The sequence below is a fragment of the Phymastichus coffea genome, unplaced genomic scaffold, assembly GCF_024137745.1.
Source record: "Phymastichus coffea isolate CEN01 unplaced genomic scaffold, Cenicafe_Pcof_1.1 PCOF00096, whole genome shotgun sequence".
NCBI classification, from domain to species: domain Eukaryota; kingdom Metazoa; phylum Arthropoda; class Insecta; order Hymenoptera; family Eulophidae; genus Phymastichus; species Phymastichus coffea.
Window position 1 is genome coordinate 564,127 of NW_026706907.1, and position 20,720 is coordinate 584,846.

Below are 20,720 nucleotides of genomic sequence, written 5' to 3' on the forward strand. Positions count from 1 at the left end.
CGCGCGAGCGTGATTCACGCAGCGTAGTGGTTGGCGCGCGCGTTGCGCGACTCAACGCGACCGAGGTGCGCCCGGCTGCTGTCCCCGGCCGTCGCCGCGATTTTCTTTTGCCGCGCCAGGAATCCGAGATCGACGAGTCCCGGAGGAACGTGTCCGCGGCCAGTTGGCGCCGCGCGCCGTCCAGCCTGCGTCGCGCTTACGCGGTCCATCAGGTTTCGCTCAATGCTGCATCGCGGGAATAACCCAAAGCCGCGATCAGCATACATGGCTTTTCTCCGGCCCGCGGCTCCTTTTGGATTCTAAATTTAGACGGGCGCGCGGCGGATGGCGGCCGCGATAACGAAGACGATAACCTCCGCCCGCCGCCGGACGACACGAAATGTTCGAGCGATAATCGCGTCGATATGGCCAAGGTCTTTTCAGTCCTGTCTGCGACTGACCCTCCAAAGTGTCTCTGCGGAAAAACGCATTTTTCGTTTCATTTTTTGCGGATATGCATTCGTCTGTCTCTTGATGCCTAGTGTCATCAAAGGCTATCATCGGCATTGACAGGCATCAAAAGGGTCGTCGTACACTTCTGTGTCGGAACAACGTGGTCGCTGCTTCTGCCCGATGAATTGCCGAAATTGTAGGTCGTAGCTGCACGAAACCGGCTCCTGGAGTGCTACTCGTCAATTTTGGAGTTTGTTGCGCTGCCGTTTCTTCGCTAAATGAATTTGTCAATTTACAGGTGCGTAACAAAAGCAAAACGTTTGCAACGATCAAACCGACGACTGAGAAATCATCGACGCTCATTCGACTTTTTCGCGAGAAAACTGTTCAGGAAAAAAAAAATATGCTAAGCCGATGACAATTGGAATTCGCGCGAACCTGATAACGGAACACAATTAAAATAGCGGCGACCTCGACTGATCGGCGTCGAGGAATGCGCGTCGAAAATCGTATTGGCAAGCAGTACGCACATGCAACACGTTCTTAGTTCAACAAAATCGATGGCAAAGACTCGTCCGTCGGCCGCGACGATGCGTGTACGTACGCGAAGTTTGCGCGTCGCGATACGTACATCAACGAGGCGACAGCGTGTCGACACGTAATCGCGGAGAAAATAAAAGATCTTAGGCGCCGAAAGGGATAACAGAGAGAGAGAGACAGAGAGAGATACTATGGGAAAAGAGATGGCAACGTCAGTTTTAGGCGATACTCTGGCCCGCCGACGAACGCGTCTCCCGCGGTCGGCGTCTCTCGCTTATCTCGCCGGCGCGATTTCGGAAGGCAGCACCGCGCGAAAAAGAAAAACAGAGAACGAGGCCGAACCCTTCTTCGTTGATAGCAGTGCGCGCGGGCAGCGCAATAATCGCGCGTCTCGACAAACAAGAGCGGAGCGAGTCGTGCGAAGCCGCTCTACGGACGGAGCTCGGCTCGCCTTGTCGCGGTCTCGAGGCCGTGAGATGCAGTTTGGGCTTCCGTATCGGCCGCCGATTGGGACTGGCGTGCGAGCATCCCGCGACGCACGACGCGACGAGCGGTGAAGTTGCGCTTTTGGCGGCGCGCTCGGCGGCTTCGAACGAAAAAGCGGCTGATTTTTCACTCAACGAACGAACACTGCAAATCATTACTTTTGCGCTCGGCAGAGGCGAGCCTTCCACTCGTCTCTGTTCGCAAATACAACGTTGCGTTTGAGTACTCGATATCAGAGTTTACGATAACGTTCGTGCTTTGGAATTCGTTCGTCAGGATTACCGAGACGAACGAGCGTAATCAAGCTACTTTGACGAGTATACAATTGGCGGTATAAAAGAAATTAAATAAGAGAGAGAGAGAGAGAGAGAGAGAGAGCACGTGACGATACAACCATTTCGCTTGAACCTAAACAAGTATGACCTTAGACTGTTTGTTTGCCATCATAAAAGGAAGGGGTAGCCGAGAATCGGAGCGGACTGATGAGTTCGGCGATGCGGCCCAATATTGCTAGGATGTTTCCTCCCGCTGTGATCTTTGGCTTTCTCGGAAAAGCGGAGGATCGTGTCGGCCGGCCAGTTACGCTCGGAAAACCGCCGCGCGTGCGGTGTTATCTCCGTCATTCCGAGTTAGTCCCAGCGCCTCTCTCGTTTCCGTTCGCCAACGCACGGCACTAAGCCTCTCTGCGTCGTTCTCCGCTGCGTTGCCTTGCGGCGTAGGTCACGAGGTAGCCCATCGGCGTCTCTTGATGCCTTGCTTCATCAAGGTCTATCGCGCTTTGGTGAATCCTGCGCTCGTACCAGTGTGCCCCAGTTGCACGAAACGAGAGGGCTACGCGCACGTGCCCGACGGCGGTCGTGCAGCCGTGTCCGTGTCATCCTACTTGTCTGCGTCAGCTACCGTGACGAGGCTCAGCCACGTCCGTCGACCTGGCTGACGATTACGCACGATAATCGACGACGACCGAGACATTGGCACTGCGTTGCTCTAGGAGGCTTTTTCCTTCTCCGGCAATGTGTGCAAGCGACGTCTTGTGGTAAGCGAATAGCTATTAAGCATTGCATATGACCATTCAATAATCTTTAGCACGAAGGACAGATTTCTAATCGAGCCTGCATTTCTCATTGCAATTTCGTAATTAGTAAACGTACCAAAGTCTTTAATTTATCCCTTGGCCTACTTATTCGCATAATCGTACACTTTCCCTTTAGTGTAGATTCGCGAAAGTATCCTCAACTGCAATGAGACTTATATTTTTACCTTTTATTACTCTGGCTATTCAGAGTAAACATGTGCGTGTATATCACGTATTGCTTTCTCACAGAGAAGGTATTGTTTCCATGAAAAAATTGTTTTGCCGAAAATCACTTTACAAGTTTGTTTAAGGTTATCAGAAGTCTAAAAATACAATTGTTACAATGAGTGTGTTTATGATATGTATATCATTGTCAATAACTTACGTTCTACATGGTAAAAGTTTACACGTAAAGGTTTTTTGAACGTGTTTTTACCACGTGAAGGAAAAAAAAGATTTATTCAAATCTATCGAGTAGTTTGGTAATAAATCAAAATTAACTGATTTTGAAAAAGTATGCAATTTGGTTTTTCAATTATTTTTTATCTTATACATGGGATTCGTTAAACTTGATGTTGGAATTTCGTAGTAATTTTATTTTTCTTTCATTTGAAAAAAAAAATCGTATCTCTAACCACTTCCATTTTAAAGTTACGTAACAAAATGTCGAAAAAAAAATTATATTTTGAAAAATCATTCGGGAAAGTTCTTGAAAATTTTACTGAAGGCGTATCGTATTATGAGTGAAATTAATATCTTGTAAGTCTCAAGTTTTTGTATGCATCAGTTTTCGTAAAAAAAAATTTTTCTCTAAAGATAGACCTTTTTTGTTTTTACGATAATAGGAGTAAATTAAATCGAATTGACTTGAAATTTGGTATAAATATTACTAATCATAAACAATAAACCGAGTTCTTTGCACAAGCCAAGCGGGCTAATAGAATGGAAAAAAATTAACTATGAAAAAAAATAGAAATTGAATTTGTTGACGAAGAAGCTAACTGCCAAAGAGTTGGCAGCGCTTTTGTCACCGGGAAGTAGGTCAACGGTTGAGTTTTCACGTAAAAATCAGTTGGTAATTATTTTAATTCGAAATTTCTCAAGAAAAATACGGCAGTTGCAACTGAAATAAAAGTTCCAAAATTTATTGCGAGCAAATTTCGTCAAATTTTATTCGCAGAGCCCAATGCCGAGTATCAATACACCATAGTGGAGCTGAAAATGAAAGGTCGGCAGCCGACTCCTCGAGCGATCGTCGCGGACGCTCGACGACGAACTTTTACTTGTGCAGACTATCCGACCCCTCCAGTGGAATCCAGGCCGGAAGAAATTTTTAACAGATCTCACTTGGGCGAACGAACCGCGAGCGCGCGCTCTCTTTTCGCCACGCGACGCTGCACGTATATACCCGTATGTACCAGCGCACGGAAAGCTCGGCGAATCGATCGATCGCCTGTTGCGCGCGCGTTTCTCTGCACCCGGCGCTACTCCGCGGGATAGACGCGGATAGTCCCGCAGAGACCATATCTTGCTCCACTTTGTTCGCAATAAAAATCAGCGCGAGCGTATTTTGATTTCGCAGCTTCGTCGTAGTAGAGTTATATCTATGTACGCAATACACTTATATGCAAGCTGCGCGTGGCACGAAAATTTGAGCGAGACACGATTCTTCGGGCACCGTCGGACACCAGTAACTCGAATCGGCACGCACTTGGTCGGATCGACGAAAACGCGTCAGCCTCTTTCTCGACGTGGCCTCGGGATTTCTGGTAGTGGCAGACCGGGAGTCGTCACAAGAGTGCGCGGTGAAAGGCACGTGCGACCATGATCAACTCGAAAAATTACGGGCGTGCGCTCGATTTGAAGGATCTGGTAAAACCCGCGCCGAATCAACATAATATACGCACGTATCCCCGCGGACTCGCGGCTCCGCGAAGAATGCGATCGCGCGGCGGCGAAGAAGTGCTCGATTGGATATCAGTTATCTCATCGGGATCGCGTCTCAACGGAATGCGCGCCGATGTGTTTTTCAAAAGTGGCCCGTGGCTTGGTGCTTTTTTTTTTTTGTTTTTTTTTCCATATACGCACAGGGCACTCGGTCACTGCGGCGCCGTTGAGTGCCGTCGACAATGCGAACGTACGATAAAGAACGAAAGAAAAAAAGGAAAGTTACGCTTGTGCGTGAGTGCGAGAAAATTGCCTCTCTGCTCTTGGTCTCTCGAATATACGTTACGTCGTTTCTGTACTTTGAGCTGAGAAGCAAAATGAAAAATAGCCTGCCACAAGCACGAGAATAACGTCGTCAATTTGACGAGATCTTTACTGAAAGCGCGACAAACTCGAAAGCAGATGCCGCGCGAACGGCTTACGGACGTTTGAATCCGTCGAAAAGTTTGTTGAAACAATCCCGAAATTCGGCATAACTATTCATTTTTCAGCAAGCAACGCCGAGGACGCTATCGCGAGAAACGGGCGCCGTGGAAAAAGAAGGAAAATAAAGAAACGAGGTCAATTGGCATTCACCGGAGCATCGCGATCGAGAGCGTAACTCGATCGCGCTGTCGCGGCGCGTGATCGCGACAGATAAGCCCGCGCGGCGAGTATTTCAGGCAGCCCTCGCTGGCGTCGGATGCGTCGTCACGCGTGTGCGCGCGATGTCACCGCGGCATCAGGACCCGTTACCCCGCGCGATTCGGAGCGCGCGCGCGGCGAATCGCGAAAGCCGCTCGTGTCCGACGACGCAGTCCGCGACGTCGCGCGCTCGGCGGCCGCCGAAATCTCGACGCGACGGATTTCCCCACGGGAAATTTCCGTTTTGCGCGACTTCCCGTTCTCACTTCTTTTCTTTCTTTTCGCGCGAGTCGCGGCTGGATTACGCGCGTCGTTACAATCGAGCTCCATTACCCCCTGGCGAGATAACGTCGTTTATTTTGGCGCGACGGGGAAGAAACGTCGGCGTGTTATTTTTAAGCTCGCGCTCGGCAGCGTCTCCTGCGAGATCCGATACGCGCGCGGATAGAGCTTTTTCTGTTTCGAGTTATTGGCCCTTTGTACGCGCCGAGCGGCGAGGATTACAGCGCGCGCTCAGAGCCGCCTCGGCCCTTTATTACCTCGGGACTCGCCTTGCGTTTGTACGGTTATTAGGCTCTGTCGGCGCAATACCTGAAAGCCTCGGACGTATAATGCCGTGCTCGGATTTGCGTCCCCTCGCGCCAAAAATATAGATCGGTTCCTTCGTGTCCATAAACTATTTTTTTGTATTATGCTCTTATGTATCGTTAGTGGCTTGATTCACCCATCGTGGATTGGATTCCGTAAAATGCACTGGATCGTCCTAAAAAAAGATAACCGCTGCGCCGCGATGTCTCGCGATACCCTTGAAATAGAATGATTCCCAGTGCTCCTTTTATTCATACACACCGTATGAACGTCGAATATATTAAAGGTTTCCACAAGCGTTGCGTCAGCCGCGCGAATATCAAAGCGTACGCGACGGGGGGAGGGGGCTGGGGAGATCGGCGGCGCGCAGTGTGCATCCAGCTGCGGAGTCTCGCTAGAGCACACTCTCACTTTTATCCGACGGGACCACTCTCACCTTGCTCGTGGAAGAAAGTGCTTCCGGGTCGCGCGCGCCTCCCTCCCGCCCCGTCGCTCCTTGCAACGTTTGCGTAATCTCGGCTCCGCTCCTTCCCAGCGATGGGAAAAACGCGCCTGCAACTCACTTGCATCTCGCGCGTACGCGTGCGAGCCACACGCGTCTCCGCAAGAGTTGCAGCCACCAAGCAGAGACCCTTTGCCCGTCCTTGCGCGAGATCGCCTCACCTCTCGTTCCCCGGCTAACTGGCTGCATCGAGGCTAGCATTTCCCGGTCGAGCGTCTGCCCGCCGTGTACAGAAGGTAAGTTCTTCCTCTCTCCGGACATTATCCGCGTCGGCTTCGTCGAATGCGCTCGAGGGAAACAAAATCATAAATGCGCGCGCGCGCGAAAATGCGACTAAAGGGAAGAGAAAAAGAAAAATACGGCAGTGCGTCCAGTAGCCGGCGGCGATGTATTTTGAATTCCGTGTCGCAGGTGACACGGCAGCGTGGAAGCCAATCGCGCACGAAACGAGGCGAAACGCGGCAATCGAAGAGCCTGACACGTACGCGCGTCCCCTATCGGTGCCGCCATCTAACGACCAGCTCGCCTCGCCGCGCAGCGACGGAAACAAGTAAAAGGGAATCAGGCGAGCAGCGCGCCGAGGGGCGGGGGGGTGGCGGTACCGATGCATACGCAAAGTGGCGCGAGCGAGGAGCCGCCAATCGCCGAGGAAAGGTGCGTGAGCGCAGCGCCGCGGCGACGTTCCCGCGGGCGAGCGACGGCCGCGCGCCCGTGCGTTCGATCGCCGTTAAGGGTTGACCATAGACTCGCTCGCCGTCCCTCTCCCGCCCGATATCGATCGCGGGCGGTATAATCGCGAACGAGGTCGAGTAAGCGCGCGACCCTCGCAGCGATCGCACGCGCGCTCTCTCGCCGCTCACTGTCTCGCGCGCCCGCGAGCACGGGACCCTCGCTCTCGTCTCTTCTCCGGAGTGTGAGTGCCAGTGAAGTCTCGCTCCGCCCGCGGTCGCGGCCGTTCGCCAGCGCGGCACCGCGCGATCGCCACACTCCGGTTGTCGCGATCGCCGAGGACCCCGGCTCTTCGGGCACTCGGGCGTCGGCGGCTTGCAGGTTATGCTGAATCATTAACGAAGCTATATGCACCTTAGCGGCTGGCGAGGCGGCGCGAACGCGCTCGAATGCACATCCGCGCGGAAATAGTTCGAGCAGCCCGGGCCGACATCAGCTCGCGTCGCGCGCTCGGTCATCTCATCCGATTGGCTATCGCGATCACCGAGGCTCTGCGAATTGCGCTCGATTGGATGAGGTCGCGCACAACTTTTAACGGCTTTTCTCTCTCCCGCTGGTCATCGCTTAGGCGTATTTAATTCCGCCGGGGCTCGCTCGCAGTTCTTTTTTTTTCCTAATCGATTTACATCCGCCTGTGCAGATGAACTTGACGACAAAGCGAGCGACAGCGCGACTACTCGGAGCAGCGGCGTGCCTCGTTTCATTAGTGACTCTTCTCTTTCGCGGTAGTGCCTCCGATTTCCAGCGAGTCGCGCGAACTGACGAGCTTGCGTGGCGCCTTTCTTTCAGCCGGACGGAGCCGCGTCGCTGTGAGCATGGGCACGACGAACGCGGAGACAATGGCGGAGCCGAACAACAACAACGCCGAGTGTCCGTCGAGCAATCCGAAGGCAAGGATCGAGCCGCCGGACCCCCAGGAGTCGAAGAAGGCCGTCGGCTCGGCGACGAGCAACAGCAACAGCTGCTCGGCCGTGGAGGCGTTCTACGCCGACGCGATCATCCTGGTGACGGGCGCCACGGGATTCCTCGGCAAGGCTCTGCTGGAGAAACTGCTGCGCTCGTGCGCTCGCGTGTCCACCATCTTCATACTCGTGCGGCCCAAGAGGGGACGCAGCATCGAGCAGCGATTCACCGAGTTCCTCGAGAATCCCGTGAGTAAGCGGACGTCCCCCGGAGCCGCGACGCCGACGCCAATCGACCCGCGCGAGCGTCCCCGTGCGCGACCGTATCGATCGCGCGAGGATGAGCTCGCGCTCGCGCCTCGGCAGCTCGGTCGCTCGACGTCGCTCTTGTATCGATTGCGGCAATACGAGCCCGCGGACAGTCCTCGGGCGCGATATTCGAGGGCAATTTTCGACGGGCGCCCCCAATCGATAGCCTTAATGCACTGCCGATTCGCTTGATCGCCCTTCCTCGCCTTTCTCCTTCTTCCTCGCGCAGTGTTTGCGGTCAATTAACGCGAGCCGACCCGCGACCGATCGATAACGAGCGCGCGACGACACTTGCAATTAGCGCCGTAGTTCGCCCAGACGAGCCGCAAACGATCAATCCGAGCGCAACGGCGTCTTAAATATTGTTCTCTCGCAAAGAAGCCGCCGCGTCTCCGTGATCGTCGCATCTGACTATCGGGCTCCGCGTCTCTTTGTCTGCGCACTGCTAAGGCGAGCACTAATCGCCGTGCGGCGCGTTACGTGGAGTGAAAAATTCGTGCGCCACTCGTCGATCACGACTTTCTCCAATTTCCACGCTGTTGCGCGCGCTGCGACGAGGCGGCACGCTGGATTCGCTGCATTCGTTGGAAAATGAGATGGAACGCAAGAGAAACACCTGCCGCTTCGCGTTCGTCGCTTGGAAAACTCGCCGATGCGCGAAGCCACGCTTCGCGTTCGGCCGATGCAGCTGCGCTTCCTTTCGTTGGCTCGTCAAATCTCACACTCGTATCTACTCGAAAACGACGAGGCTCGACTGCCGGAAATCGCTTTAACCGTGCGAGAGAGACAAACGGCTTGACTTTGCGATCTCCGGAGAGACCAAATCGACAACGTCTCTCCCCCACTTTGCTCGACGCAGGTATTTGATCGTCTCCGCTGCGAGTATCCCGGCGCCTTGGATAAGATCCAGCCGATCAAAGGCGACGTAGGCCTACCCGATCTAGGACTGAGCCTCGAGGACCGCACGATGCTGATGCAGCGCGTGACCATCGTGTTCCACAGCGCGGCCACCGTGCGCTTCGACGAGCCGCTGAAGCTAGCCGTGAACCTGAACACGCGCGGCACGGATCGCATCGTAGACCTGTGCAAGGGCATGGCCAATCTGGTGTGCCTCGTGCACGTTAGCACCGCGTACAGCAACGCCGATCTGAGGGACATCCAGGAGATGGTCTACAGGTGAGTCGCCACGAGACAGAGAGAGAGAGAGAGAGAGAGAGAGAGGGTGTCGAAACTGCTGTGACATTGACGTTGCAGCACCAAGGTGAAGGCACAGACGGTGATGGACATGTGCGAGAACCTGGACGACGAGACAATGGCGATCCTGGAGAAGAAGCTGATGGGCAAGCACCCAAACACCTACACGCTGACTAAGGGCCTGGCCGAGCAGGTGCTGCTGACCAAGGGCGCGGGACTGCCGGCCGTGGCCATCGTGCGACCGAGCATCGTGTGCGCCGCCTTCCAGGAGCCGTACCCCGGCTGGGTGGACAACGTATGCGGCATCACCGGTGAGCAAGCAAACTCGCCGCGACAGGAGGGTAACGATTAACGATTAACGATTAACGCCGCGCGGCCAATTTTCCGAAGGCATCCTCATGGAGATCGGTCGCGGCACGATCAGGAGCATCGTCTGCGAGCCGCAGTGCGTCGTCGACATCGTGCCCGTCGACTACGTGGTCGACACGCTCATCTGCGCCGCCTGGCACGTGGCCACCTCCAGGCCGCAGCGCTTCGCCGACGCGGACGCCTGCCCGCTGCGCGTCTACAACTGCACCAGCGGCAGCTTCAACCCCGTCAAGTGAGGGCCGCGAACGCTCCGCCGGCGCGAGCGGCGCTCGCTCGAGCTTCGTTACACACTCTCGTGTGCGCACAGGTGGGGCCAGATGGGCGACTTGACGCGCAAGTACGCCATAGAGTCGCCGACCAAGTACGTGATGTGGTACCCGCACGTTACCTACCGCTCCAGCCAGCTGCTGCACAAGCTCGCCGTGGCCATACTGCACTTCCTGCCCGCCTTCGTCATCGACCTCATCCTTCGCTGCCGTGGCAGCAAGCCAAAGTAACGTCTCTTTTTCTCTCCTTCTCTCTTTTCTTTTCGTTGCTCCATGGTTATCTGTCCCGTTCCAATCGAGTTAATGCAAAAACTTGCTTTCATCTAAGATCGCAGCAAATACCCGACCGTTATTAGTTTTTCTTTATTTACGCCATTTTACTTAGTTTCTTTCATTTGCGTTTGATTATTGACGGACGTTCAGGTATCGATGATTTATTTAATGTCGCTGATGCAGACGAGCGTACACATATACATTTGACATTTGAATTCGAAATGACATTTATCACAGCGCGAAGCTACGTAAATGTTCTCAAACGAAATGATTTTCGAGACGCGCGATTGACATTATACTCGCGACGCTGAACAAAAGAAAGAAAAAAAATTGACAAATTGGCAGAATGATAAAGATGACGAAACGCACGCTGAGGGCCGCGAAGAACGGCGAATTCTTCGCGGTGAACGAGTGGTACTTCCACGTGGAGAACATGAAGGAGCTGATAAAGTGCATCAAGAGTTCGGTGGTCGACGGCGCCCAGCCGCGCTACAACGTCGATATCGCGGATATCGATTGGGAGACCTACGTCAACCAGTACGTGCTTGGCATCCGCAAGTACGTGCTGAAGGACAGCCCCGACACGCTCGCGAAGGCGAGGAGCAAGCTCGTCAAGTGAGTATACACGCGCGTTTCCACTCGGCCAGCTTTGCTCATCGGACGCGCGAACCTCCTGCGCGCAGACTGTACTGGGTGCGCAGGTTCACCCAGCTGATGAGCTTGTACCTGCTGCTGAGGATCATCGCTCGCGCGAGCGCTCGGTGACGGATAATCCAACTGGTGAGGCTGATCGACCGATTGCTGCAGCCCTGGCGACGGTTCTTCAAGCTCTACCAGGCCATCGCGCTCATCTGCTGAGCCATCCCTCTCCTTCTTCGCTCCGGACTTCTCTGTCTCTCTGCTAAACCTCTCTTTCGATACTTTTCTCCTCCCCGAGACGTCAAATCGATTTCGGCCAATGCAAATTGTTTATCATCGTCCTCGTCGGCGGGCGCACGCGAGCTTTCTCCTCTTGCCGCGTAATTTCACGAGATTGCGAGCTTTCGTCCGTGAACGCGGACGAGACGTAAAACCGCACGACGAGCGTCGCAATCACGTGCACGCGAGGAAAGGAAACTACGATTATCTCTCGCTTGTAATCGATGCAAGTGTCGAGTACGAAATCAATGCTGGACAGCCGATATCTTTAAACACACTCTTTATTTCCTTTTATACACTGTACAGAAAGAAAATCCAGTCACAAAAGTAAGCCGTAGGAATGACAAAAGAAGCTTTGATTTCGCGTGGAGCTTCTTTGCCTACGTGCAACATTTCATTTTACTACTGCAGTTGTCATACATTAATTCATACAAATATGTAGTGACGTACTATGTGTGCTCGAGGATGGACTGATAAAAAAAAATTATAACGAAGGTGCGATTTTTGAGCCATAAGTATTAAGAAGAAAAAAACAATCTGCATTTATACAAGCACCGCCAGTAAACAAACACTTGCCTTTTTAATATATCAAAACGGCATACAGCAATATTTTTTACGCGTTATTATATATATGTACTTATATAACGTATTAGTCGTAAAACAATTACACGTAACTATGTGGAATATGGGATAACTCTTGATTGCAATAACAAACGTAGTGTATGTAAAAAATAGTGTTTCCGAAAAAAAAGTATCACACACGAGGAGTCGTGTTATTACGCGGATAACAACTCTATATATTTTTAATATATAATCTACGATATGTAATCCCCAAGGCAAATGTGCATGTTAAGAAAAGAAGACTAAGCAACAACATTACCCAAATAGATTCCTAGTTTTAACTTATCCATTCTTCTTTATCACTCAATTCATCTCCTTTCCACTTAATTTTTGTAACAAAAAAAAATCGATGGAATGCTAGAGCGCCGTTGAACTTCTGTTGTTCTCCTCGTGCTGGTGATCCGTTCGCATGACCTTGAAATCACGAGGATAACATTGAATCTGCAGCGAGTGACGCGCCGTGAAAAATAAAAATAAACAGAATAGTAATATTGCCCACCTCGACTTGTTGGAGAGCCGGTTGCCTGGCGAGGTATTTGCGTACAAAGGGGGCAACCAGTGCTGGGTCGAGCTTGTCAATGTTCTCCGACGAGACGATACTCACCATCAAGCCCACGCTCATGGTCACCAGTGTGCCGGCTACGGTGTACCACAGGTAGCTCAGCCGATAAACCGCCCAGGGCTCACTGCAACCAATTCGTCGCATACGTCTTTCACGCGGCGGATGAGATCGCGAATCGTCCGAGCAATCGAGGCCACCAGTCTCACCCTTCCTCGGGATCGTTGAGCAGCGTCTCGGGCGGCAGCAGCAGCAGCAGGTTCTCGGCCTGATGGAAGGAGTAGGTGCAGCCCTCCACGCTCACCGGCTTCTCGTCGAACCTGTGCGAAAGATGCGCGCGTGCGTGAGGAGCGACGTCGGCGGGGGCTCGCGCGCGGTAATACCAACCGGATTCTGCCGCTGGCGATCGCGGCCTCGGCCGACAAGCTGATCCAGCCCATGAAGGAGAGGCCGCTGAGGCCTCCGACGAGGGCGCCCTGCCGTTCGCCGAAACAACACACACACACACACAGACATTTACTACGCAGCGTCACAGGGGCGCGCGGCAGCGACGAGCGCGCGTTTACGTACGTTGGCGTTTATCCACGGCAGTAGCACGCCCATGGCGAACACGCCGAGCGAAGGTCCGCTGGTGATGGCGCTCAAGCTCATCGACAGCTGCAACACGGTTTCGCCGGATTCACGGTTCATCGAGCAGCTCGCCACGTATACTCTACCTGCAGCACGTGCGAGCCGGTCTTCTCGACCACGAACACGAGGCAGGTGCAGAGCACGCCGAGCACGAGCACGGTCAGCTTCATGAGCCGGTCCACGGTCTTGGGGCTGAACGGGCGCGTGCGGAACGGCTTGACGAAGTCCTCGAGCACCACGGCGGCCATCGAGTTGAGCCCCGTGGACAGCGAGCTGCGCGCAAAGCAGACGCATGCACGTGGCGTCACTTGTCCCGGGCTGCACGTACGCCGCGAGGCTGGCCGCGCATACCTGAGAGCGGCGCTGAACACGCCGGCGACGAACAGTCCCGGCAGTCCCGGCAGGTCGCGCAGCACGTTCATCATCAGCAGCGGCAGCAGCTGGTCCTTGGCTCGGGCGAGCTGAAAATCGAGCCAATAGCCAAGCCGACGCCCGCGCGCTCGAGTCTAGCTCGGCGGACGACGCCCGGCTGCGGCACTCACTTTCGTCGTGAGGGGGTCGCACTCGTGATACCAGGCGTAGACCAGCATCCCGGCGTAGCCGCAGGTGCCGATCAGCAGTAGCACTCCGACGATGAAGGTCCACAGAGCTCTGTCGGACAATCAAGCCGCGGCGTCATCGCTCGTCGATCGCTCGCGTCTCGCGGCGCCCGTGCGTATACCTTCTCGCGTGCTCCACGCTCGGCAGCGACAGGTAGCGCTGGATCATGTTCTGGTTGATGGCGGATATCTGCAGCCAGTGCACGCAGCCGCCGACGACGAGCGACCAGATGGTGTGCCGCGTCAGAGGACTCCAGTCGGCACTGCGCCGGAACGAAAACCAGACTGTGTGACCTGACGAAAACCAGAACGAGGGTGGGGATTCGCGCGTGAAACTCACGTGGGTAACTCGAGGCGGCCGGAGTCGAAGTTCCGTCGCAGGACCGTGGAGAAGCCACCGAGGTCGGACGTGCCCTTGACCACGATGAGTATCATGGCGCCGAACATGATGAATATCTGGACGAAGTCCGTCCACACCACCGCGCGCAGTCCACCCTGCAGTGACGAACGGAAGAGACGGTGACAGAGCCGCGGACCGACGCCGTTGCTCGTTATATCGATATACGTACCACGCACGTGTAGAAGATGCAGACCACGCATACGAACGGCGTGACCACATGGATGTTCACTCCGGTCACTGTGGAACACACTCAGCGTAATCGCGAGCGCTCTCCACTCGCGCGGCTGCTTCTAGCTCGGTGCCAAGTTGTTTTCCGCCACCCCCCCCCCCCTCCCCCATCGTACACACATGGACACATCCTCCCTCGTCTACCGCCACCAGCACCCCTCGATTGTACGAGCATTATTAAATAAGGACGACATCGAGTTTACGGATCGAAGAAAGATGCATTTGTTAAGTTCGGAACGATCGTACAACTTGTACTTCACTGGCTACGTCTGACTGATTCAATCGGGCATTATTGATCGACTGATCACGGTTGGAGTAAGGGATTTCGCGATCTTGGACTGTCTCTTTTAGTCAAGCTCGTGAGCCGAGATGTACGCGGAGCTGATTAGACGGTATATGGGTAATTCTAGGCTATTTCGATTGACTTGTAACCCTTAGGTTACGGATTTTTTTTTAATTTGGCACAATTGTTGTACACATAAAACTGAGATTTTTCCCAAATTTTGGAGACGATACATTAATTATATCAAAAGTTATTAACAATTAAAGAAAAATGATAAAAAATTTTCAAACAGCTATATTTTAAAAACTAATAAAGATATCGAAGTCGGATTTTTTTCAAAATACTTATAATGCCTTCAAATTTCGAAATAATTACAATAAACAATAAAAATTTTTTTTCGAAAGTTATTAACTTTTTGTTTAAACAATTGCTAATATCTCAAAAAGTATATTTTTTTTTTGAAAAATTCTTGCTCCTACGTATTCCTGAGGATTTTTGCTATCGAAATCAATCATAAAATTCAAGGGCCCGACATATCGGAAAGCGTAGCCCTAATCAAAAGAAGACGCCTCAGCCACCGGACACCGAGGCATCTTCTTTTAATTAGGGCTACGCTTTCCGATATGTCGGGCCCTTGAATTTTATGATTGATTTCGATAGCAAAAATCCTCAGGAATACGTAGGAGCAAGAATTTTTCAAAAAATAAAATATACTTTTTGAGATATTAGCAATTGTTTAAACAAAAAGTTAATAACTTTCGAAAAAAAATGTTTATTGTTTATTGTTGTAATTATTTCGAAATTTTAAGGCATTATAAGTAATTTGGGAAAACTCCGATTCGGTATCTTTATTAGTTTTTTAGATTAAAGCTAAAGTACCTTTCGACCGTGAGTCCGCTGGAGCGCTACCGCAGCCTTACGCCGAGGCGTCTTCTTTTGATTAGGGCTACGCTTTCCGATATGTCGGGCACTTGAATTTTATGATTGATTTCGATAGCAAAAATCCTCAGGAATACGTAGGAGCAAGAATTTTTCAAAAAAAAATATACTTTTTGAGATATTAGCAATTGTTTAAACAAAAAGTTAATAACTTTCGAAAAAAAATTTTTATTGTTTATTGTAATTATTTCGAAATTTGAAGGCATTATAAGTATTTTGAAAAAAATCCGACTTCGATATCTTTATTAGTTTTTAAAATATAGCTGTTTGAAAATTTTTTATCATTTTTCTTTAATTGTTAATAACTTTTGATATAATTAATGTATCGTCTCCAAAATTTGGGAAAAATCTCAGTTTTATGTGTACAACAATTGTGCCAAATTAAAAAAAAATCCGTAACCTAAGGGTTACAAGTCAATCGAAATAGCCTAGAATTACCCATATATAGCTGAGTCCGAGAATATGAAAAGCATCCGAACATTAAAAAAAGGCGCTCTCTCGAATGCGAGCGCGTCTTCGAGAGCATCGGAGATCCATCGAGCGAAAGGATAATTGAGCGCGCGTCTATAAATAGCAGCGCGAAGCCACAAGCTCGAGCCGGTTTAAGCGCGCACATGACCCACGAGCGGCTATTAATAGCCGAAGAATGGCCCGGTCAATTCGCGCGGCATTGTCAGTCAATTCCCGTAATGGGCCTCTTGTCCGCGAGCTCCAGCGCGCGCGGCGGCAGTCCGAGGAGAGAGCGACGTCCACGCGGTGCGCGGCGCGCGCTTACCTTGATTGAAAGCGAGCGCCGGCACGTAGATGACGATCGGCAGCCATGTGATCTGCAAAAGAGAATGGCACTCGAGTTCGGGGGAGAGGGGGGAGGCGAACTGCCTGCACATCCTGCCGCGCATTAATTTGCGTGTCGGATCATGACCGCGACGGCATTGTCGGCGACATCATCGCGGCTCGACCTCTCGACTACGATTGACGCCAGTATAGCGCCAATTGGACATTTGCAGATCGCTATGATCGAAGTGCCGCTTGTCCGATACTGGACGACGCGCTTGATGACGTCGCACGATCCGTTGGACCCGGAAAGCGCGTTCACGTAAACTTACGATGCCGATGGCGAAGAGGACGGATCCCAGAATCCGGATCTTCTTGTCGAACCTCTTCTCCAGGTACTCGTAGGTACTGGTCAGTCGAAGGTCGTGAAAGACCGGCAGAAAGACGTTGGACATGATGAAGCCGACGAGGACGACGCCGAAGCCGATGCAGAGGTAGCTGGTGCCGTGCATGTAGATCTCGGTGGGCGTGCCGAGCAACGAGATCCCCGAGATGAAGCTCGCGATGAGGCTCATGCTCACGGGAAAGGTCTTCATGTTGCGACCGCCCACCAGATACTCGTCCTCACCACGGGACCGCTTGAAGAAGCCGAAGTACACGCCGATGCAGCCGCACGCCGCCAGCATCGCCACGAAGATCGAGTAGTCGACTATGCCGAAGTTCTGCAGAGAGTAGATGACGTCTTGGACCGACGGCATGTCCACAGTCGCGAACTTGGACGGCAGCTCGTGATCCGAGTTCGACTCCGGGGGAAGCGGCTCGTTGTTGGGTGACGACATGACCGCTCGTCGATGGCTTTCTTCCAACGCTGCCTTGCGAACAAGCGACGAGTAGCCGCAACGGAGCATTATTCATATTATTGTTTGGACTCTAACTTCAACTATGGATAAGAAGGAATTTGAAAAGGAATCAATTTCGCGAGTTCGGATGGCTTTCAAGAATTACATTATGCAAACAGAATTGAATCAACTGAATATCACTGAAGTCAACTTGAATATTCACCCGGTGTAAACATTTCTATTCTTAGCGTAAAAGGTAACTGAGCGCGGAATTCGTAAATTTCTATACAAGTAGATTATCGATACTCGTATTTGGCTAATTTTCGCGTAAAATCAGTGCCTGCGGGCCTCGCTGTACGCGTGCACGCAGAGCGCGCAGCGAAATCACTCGACCCGAGCTCCGAACGTAATGTTTCACGAGCTCGCTGATAGCGACGCACGACAAATCGCGCGTCGCTATCAAGATGTAGTAAGCATGATCCGAGTGAATGGCAATCGATGCGTTTGAAATTACATTGCGTCTCAAAATTATCGTACGGCGCGAGCGTTTTTCCCGCACGCTCGGCAAAAAACGTGCGTTGAAAATCGCACTTTCCACACGTCGTATCAAAAAATACGATACGGCACATGTTCGGGAAAGAGTTTCTCGTCTTGTGTACCTTTCCACCCTCGCTTCGCTCGGGTGTAAACGCCACGCGACACAAGAATCTACTTTCCCGCACTTGTATCGTAATGTACTATTATCGCGAAACGCCTCGGGCGAGTGGGTGTTATATATGTCGCGAGAAATAAAATTGATCGAGCGTAATTGCCAATCTAATATTTTTTTTCGCAGCAGAATTTTCGAGCCTGTTGTTGGCAAAATTATCCTGTTAACTTATTGCAAGGCATTTATCTTGTTACCAAGGGTGGGAGGGGGAGTCCCCGCGTTATTTTCAATTGCTTTAGAACATAAGTGTGTTACGCTCTTTGTCAGGGAAACTCCCGCGTTTTATTGCGCGAAACGTGCATGTTGGGTTGTGCGATTAATCTCGTTATGCTTTAATCAACGATCTGCTTATCTTTGAGAACTGAAGTACGAATGGATCGAATGGAAAAACGTTTAGAAGTAAAATGAGACTTGTATCCATGGATTTAACTAACGATTTTAATGTAAATGGTAGTTGCATGTAAAGCTTTTTCTTTCTCCGCGTACTTTTTTTTATCAATACATTTTCATCGGTAATTTTCAATTTTAGTAGTAGATAGCTAGATTTGATAATGCGAAAATTCGATTGAGTAATTGTGACAGATCATTATATCCAGAGCAATGACATAATGTCCTTGCATCGAACCACCGACCAAGCGAAAACGATTCTACGTTCTAACTAATTTTCCAATTGTCACATAAACGCCCATGAAGCTCGTGGATTTTTTCTTTTGTTTTGCCGTTTCGTACTCTTATCGTCAATCTTATCTTTTCAGACTTAATTGCAAATTTTTTTTATTGAAAAATATCTGTATTATATTTAAAATATCTGAAAATCTCGTAATATCCTTCTGTTTCTCATTTTATTTTTAAAAATTTCATAGCAATGTTATTAAATACTGTTGAATCAGTAGAAATTTGAATGAAACGGAAAAATATTCCTAAATATAAAGAAAAATATTTTTTAATTTAGAACAATAATATTATATCAAATTCATTTCAATTTAGAAAAATTAAAACAATACTTTCAGTATCTCAATAAAAGTATAAATTAGCTGTGAAATTCACTGATTTAAGTTGGATGTTGAAATAGCTTATGAATTTTCTACTTATATATTACTATTAATTTTTTAAATTTTCCATTAAATTAAGTAAATATCTTATGCTAATGTAAACTCTATTGCATCAAAAAGTCACATAGTAAATCAGAAAAAACATCTCACTTTAAATAAAACTCCAATAGCAGTGAATCCCGTTAACGATCTTTGTATTGACAAACTCCGTTAAATCGCGCGTGTCATAACTCGATGGGGGATAGAACCCCGTGTACGTTTAATCCAAATGATCGCGAACGACTGAAGTTGCGTTGCGTACAAAAAGGCCCTATAACGCCGGTGGTCGCGTGTAGCGATTTTCTCGTTAGCCCGCACACAATAAGGTTGGTCATCGGTCAATTGGATAATTCGGCCTGAATTCGAGTTGCACATTTTTTATGTTGTGTGCCTCTTCTTTTTTTATCTTCTATCCACGTGAACATAAGGATCAATAAGGACATACACTAAGTAGGATAAAATTCATAAATCCATTGTGACACTTGAATGTCGCTTTGTTTATTTTTATCAAAGGCTTCGAATGAGAAATGTTTCACTTATGATTTGAATAACAGTAAAAAGTTTATTATTTTTAAGTTTATCCTTCCCAGAACTTAGGCAGTTCGTTGCCGAGAATCAATTGACGTTCAATTCCATCTTTGGTAATGACACCAAGTCGAATGCTACCACCACTGCTACCGTCGCGCGACATTGCCAAAGCCAAAGCTGTAATAAGAAAAAGACAACATTTACCTAATTACGAATTTCTTTTTCAAATGACGTGAAACCAAGAACAATGTATGTTTATTGGAATGTACTTACTGTTAGTAACAAGCTCGACCACCTGATCTTTGGTCATGCCAGGCTTGTAATGTGAATCTACATAACCATACACATATGTTGAGCCTGAGCCACCAATGGAAATTGGCATTCTTGTGCACATGCCACCAAGAGGTATTGAATATACTTGACCACCTTTGATTGGATCCCACCCAGCTACAAGAATACCAGCCATCAGACTTTCACGATAATTGTAACACATTTCTCTGAAGAGATTTGCTGCAGTCTCCACTCGTGGCTCCATTCCTAATTCCATCCTGAAAGACAAGTTTTACTTTTTATTTGAATTCACTGGCTTGATAAATATATTGAGTTTTTAGTAAGTACTTACTTGTAAAATGACAAGTGATATCTGACAAAGTCTGAGATAGCCTGAGAATCTGCAGAAGATCCAGAGCGACAGCAGTAAATATAATCTGTCACTCGAGTCAATTTGTCAGCTACACGATTAGCAATGTATGCACTGCAAGATGTAATGTTTTAATATTCAACTTAAAAACAAAAAGAGATAATTAGTATGTTGATTAATTTGCTTACCCAGTGGTAGAACGAGTGTCCGCTCCAACGACAACGCCACCATCAAACTCACAAGCCATAATCGAGGTCTGTTGAAAAATCATAATGCTTAATTGTTGATCAACTCGTTAAAATCTTTTTTAATTGAAACTTATCCATTAAATCATCAATATATTTTTAATAAATGCAAGTTTGCAGAGTCATCCTAACCTATACAAATGCAATAGAGAATGAAAACTTACTCCAGTACTATGTTCAGCATTTGCCCAATCTGGCACAAGAGAAGGGTTTGTCACTGGATTGGCACTTGGCACCATAGGTCCGATTGCATATGCCATTATTTATTTAATATAAATTACAATCATACAATAAATGTAAAATCTCTCTCTCTCTCTCTCTTTCGTACACAGGGTAACACAGTATACCTATGCGGTATGTTCGTACGGTGTTGACTAGTGAGTGTGACGGTAGATTGTCGATGTGAGTTGTTGCGGATCGTGGCGCTACCTACAGTGCCTATCCTTGCGGCTTGCGGCTTAATTTTTACTCTTAGTTTTAT

General features: G+C 49.7%; 3 protein-coding genes across 9 annotated transcripts; 1 reads left to right on the top strand and 2 right to left on the bottom strand.

Moving 5' to 3' along the window:
* Positions 1–253: 253 nt before the first annotated feature.
* On the top strand, positions 254–11,257 carry LOC131669758 (putative fatty acyl-CoA reductase CG5065). Of its 5 annotated transcripts, XM_058944875.1 has the most exons (9): positions 2,347–2,494; positions 3,714–6,430; positions 7,713–8,074; positions 8,994–9,310; positions 9,389–9,639; positions 9,719–9,929; positions 10,005–10,190; positions 10,582–10,851; positions 10,920–11,257. In XM_058944875.1, the coding sequence occupies exons 3-9, from the start codon at positions 7,739–7,741 to the stop codon at positions 10,999–11,001; spliced, it is 1,653 nt and encodes a 550-aa protein (XP_058800858.1). In that variant the 5' UTR covers positions 2,347–2,494; positions 3,714–6,430; positions 7,713–7,738; the 3' UTR covers positions 11,002–11,257. The 5 variants fall into 5 exon arrangements, with proteins under 5 accessions (XP_058800860.1, XP_058800858.1, XP_058800856.1 ...); XM_058944877.1 differs by lacking the exons at positions 2,347–2,494; positions 3,714–6,430 and adding an exon at positions 254–730; XM_058944873.1 differs by lacking the exons at positions 2,347–2,494; positions 3,714–6,430 and adding an exon at positions 7,026–7,651.
* Positions 11,258–11,430: 173 nt separating this feature from the next.
* LOC131669757 (sodium-coupled monocarboxylate transporter 1) lies at positions 11,431–19,083 on the bottom strand. Of its 3 annotated transcripts, none has more exons than XM_058944869.1 (14): positions 16,520–17,068; positions 16,189–16,240; positions 14,133–14,200; positions 13,904–14,058; positions 13,686–13,826; positions 13,507–13,615; positions 13,316–13,425; positions 13,051–13,237; positions 12,905–12,991; positions 12,722–12,810; positions 12,544–12,654; positions 12,380–12,461; positions 12,275–12,299; positions 11,431–12,189 (listed from the first exon to the last, which is right to left on the bottom strand). In XM_058944869.1, the coding sequence occupies exons 1-14, from the start codon at positions 17,024–17,026 to the stop codon at positions 12,053–12,055; spliced, it is 1,860 nt and encodes a 619-aa protein (XP_058800852.1). In that variant the 5' UTR covers positions 17,027–17,068; the 3' UTR covers positions 11,431–12,052. The 3 variants fall into 3 exon arrangements, with proteins under 3 accessions (XP_058800852.1, XP_058800854.1, XP_058800853.1); XM_058944871.1 differs by adding an exon at positions 18,938–19,074 and having other exon boundaries at positions 11,436–12,189; positions 12,275–12,461; positions 16,520–17,059; XM_058944870.1 differs by adding an exon at positions 18,938–19,083 and having other exon boundaries at positions 11,437–12,189; positions 12,275–12,461; positions 16,520–17,055.
* A 193-nt stretch (positions 19,084–19,276) lies between these two features.
* LOC131669760 (proteasome subunit beta type-6-like) lies at positions 19,277–20,646 on the bottom strand. Its single transcript, XM_058944881.1, has 5 exons — positions 20,404–20,646; positions 20,183–20,250; positions 19,977–20,108; positions 19,628–19,902; positions 19,277–19,531 (listed from the first exon to the last, which is right to left on the bottom strand). Exons 1-5 carry the CDS (start codon positions 20,497–20,499, stop codon positions 19,404–19,406), a joined length of 699 nt encoding a protein of 232 aa, XP_058800864.1. The 5' UTR covers positions 20,500–20,646; the 3' UTR covers positions 19,277–19,403.
* Positions 20,647–20,720: the final 74 nt, after the last annotated feature.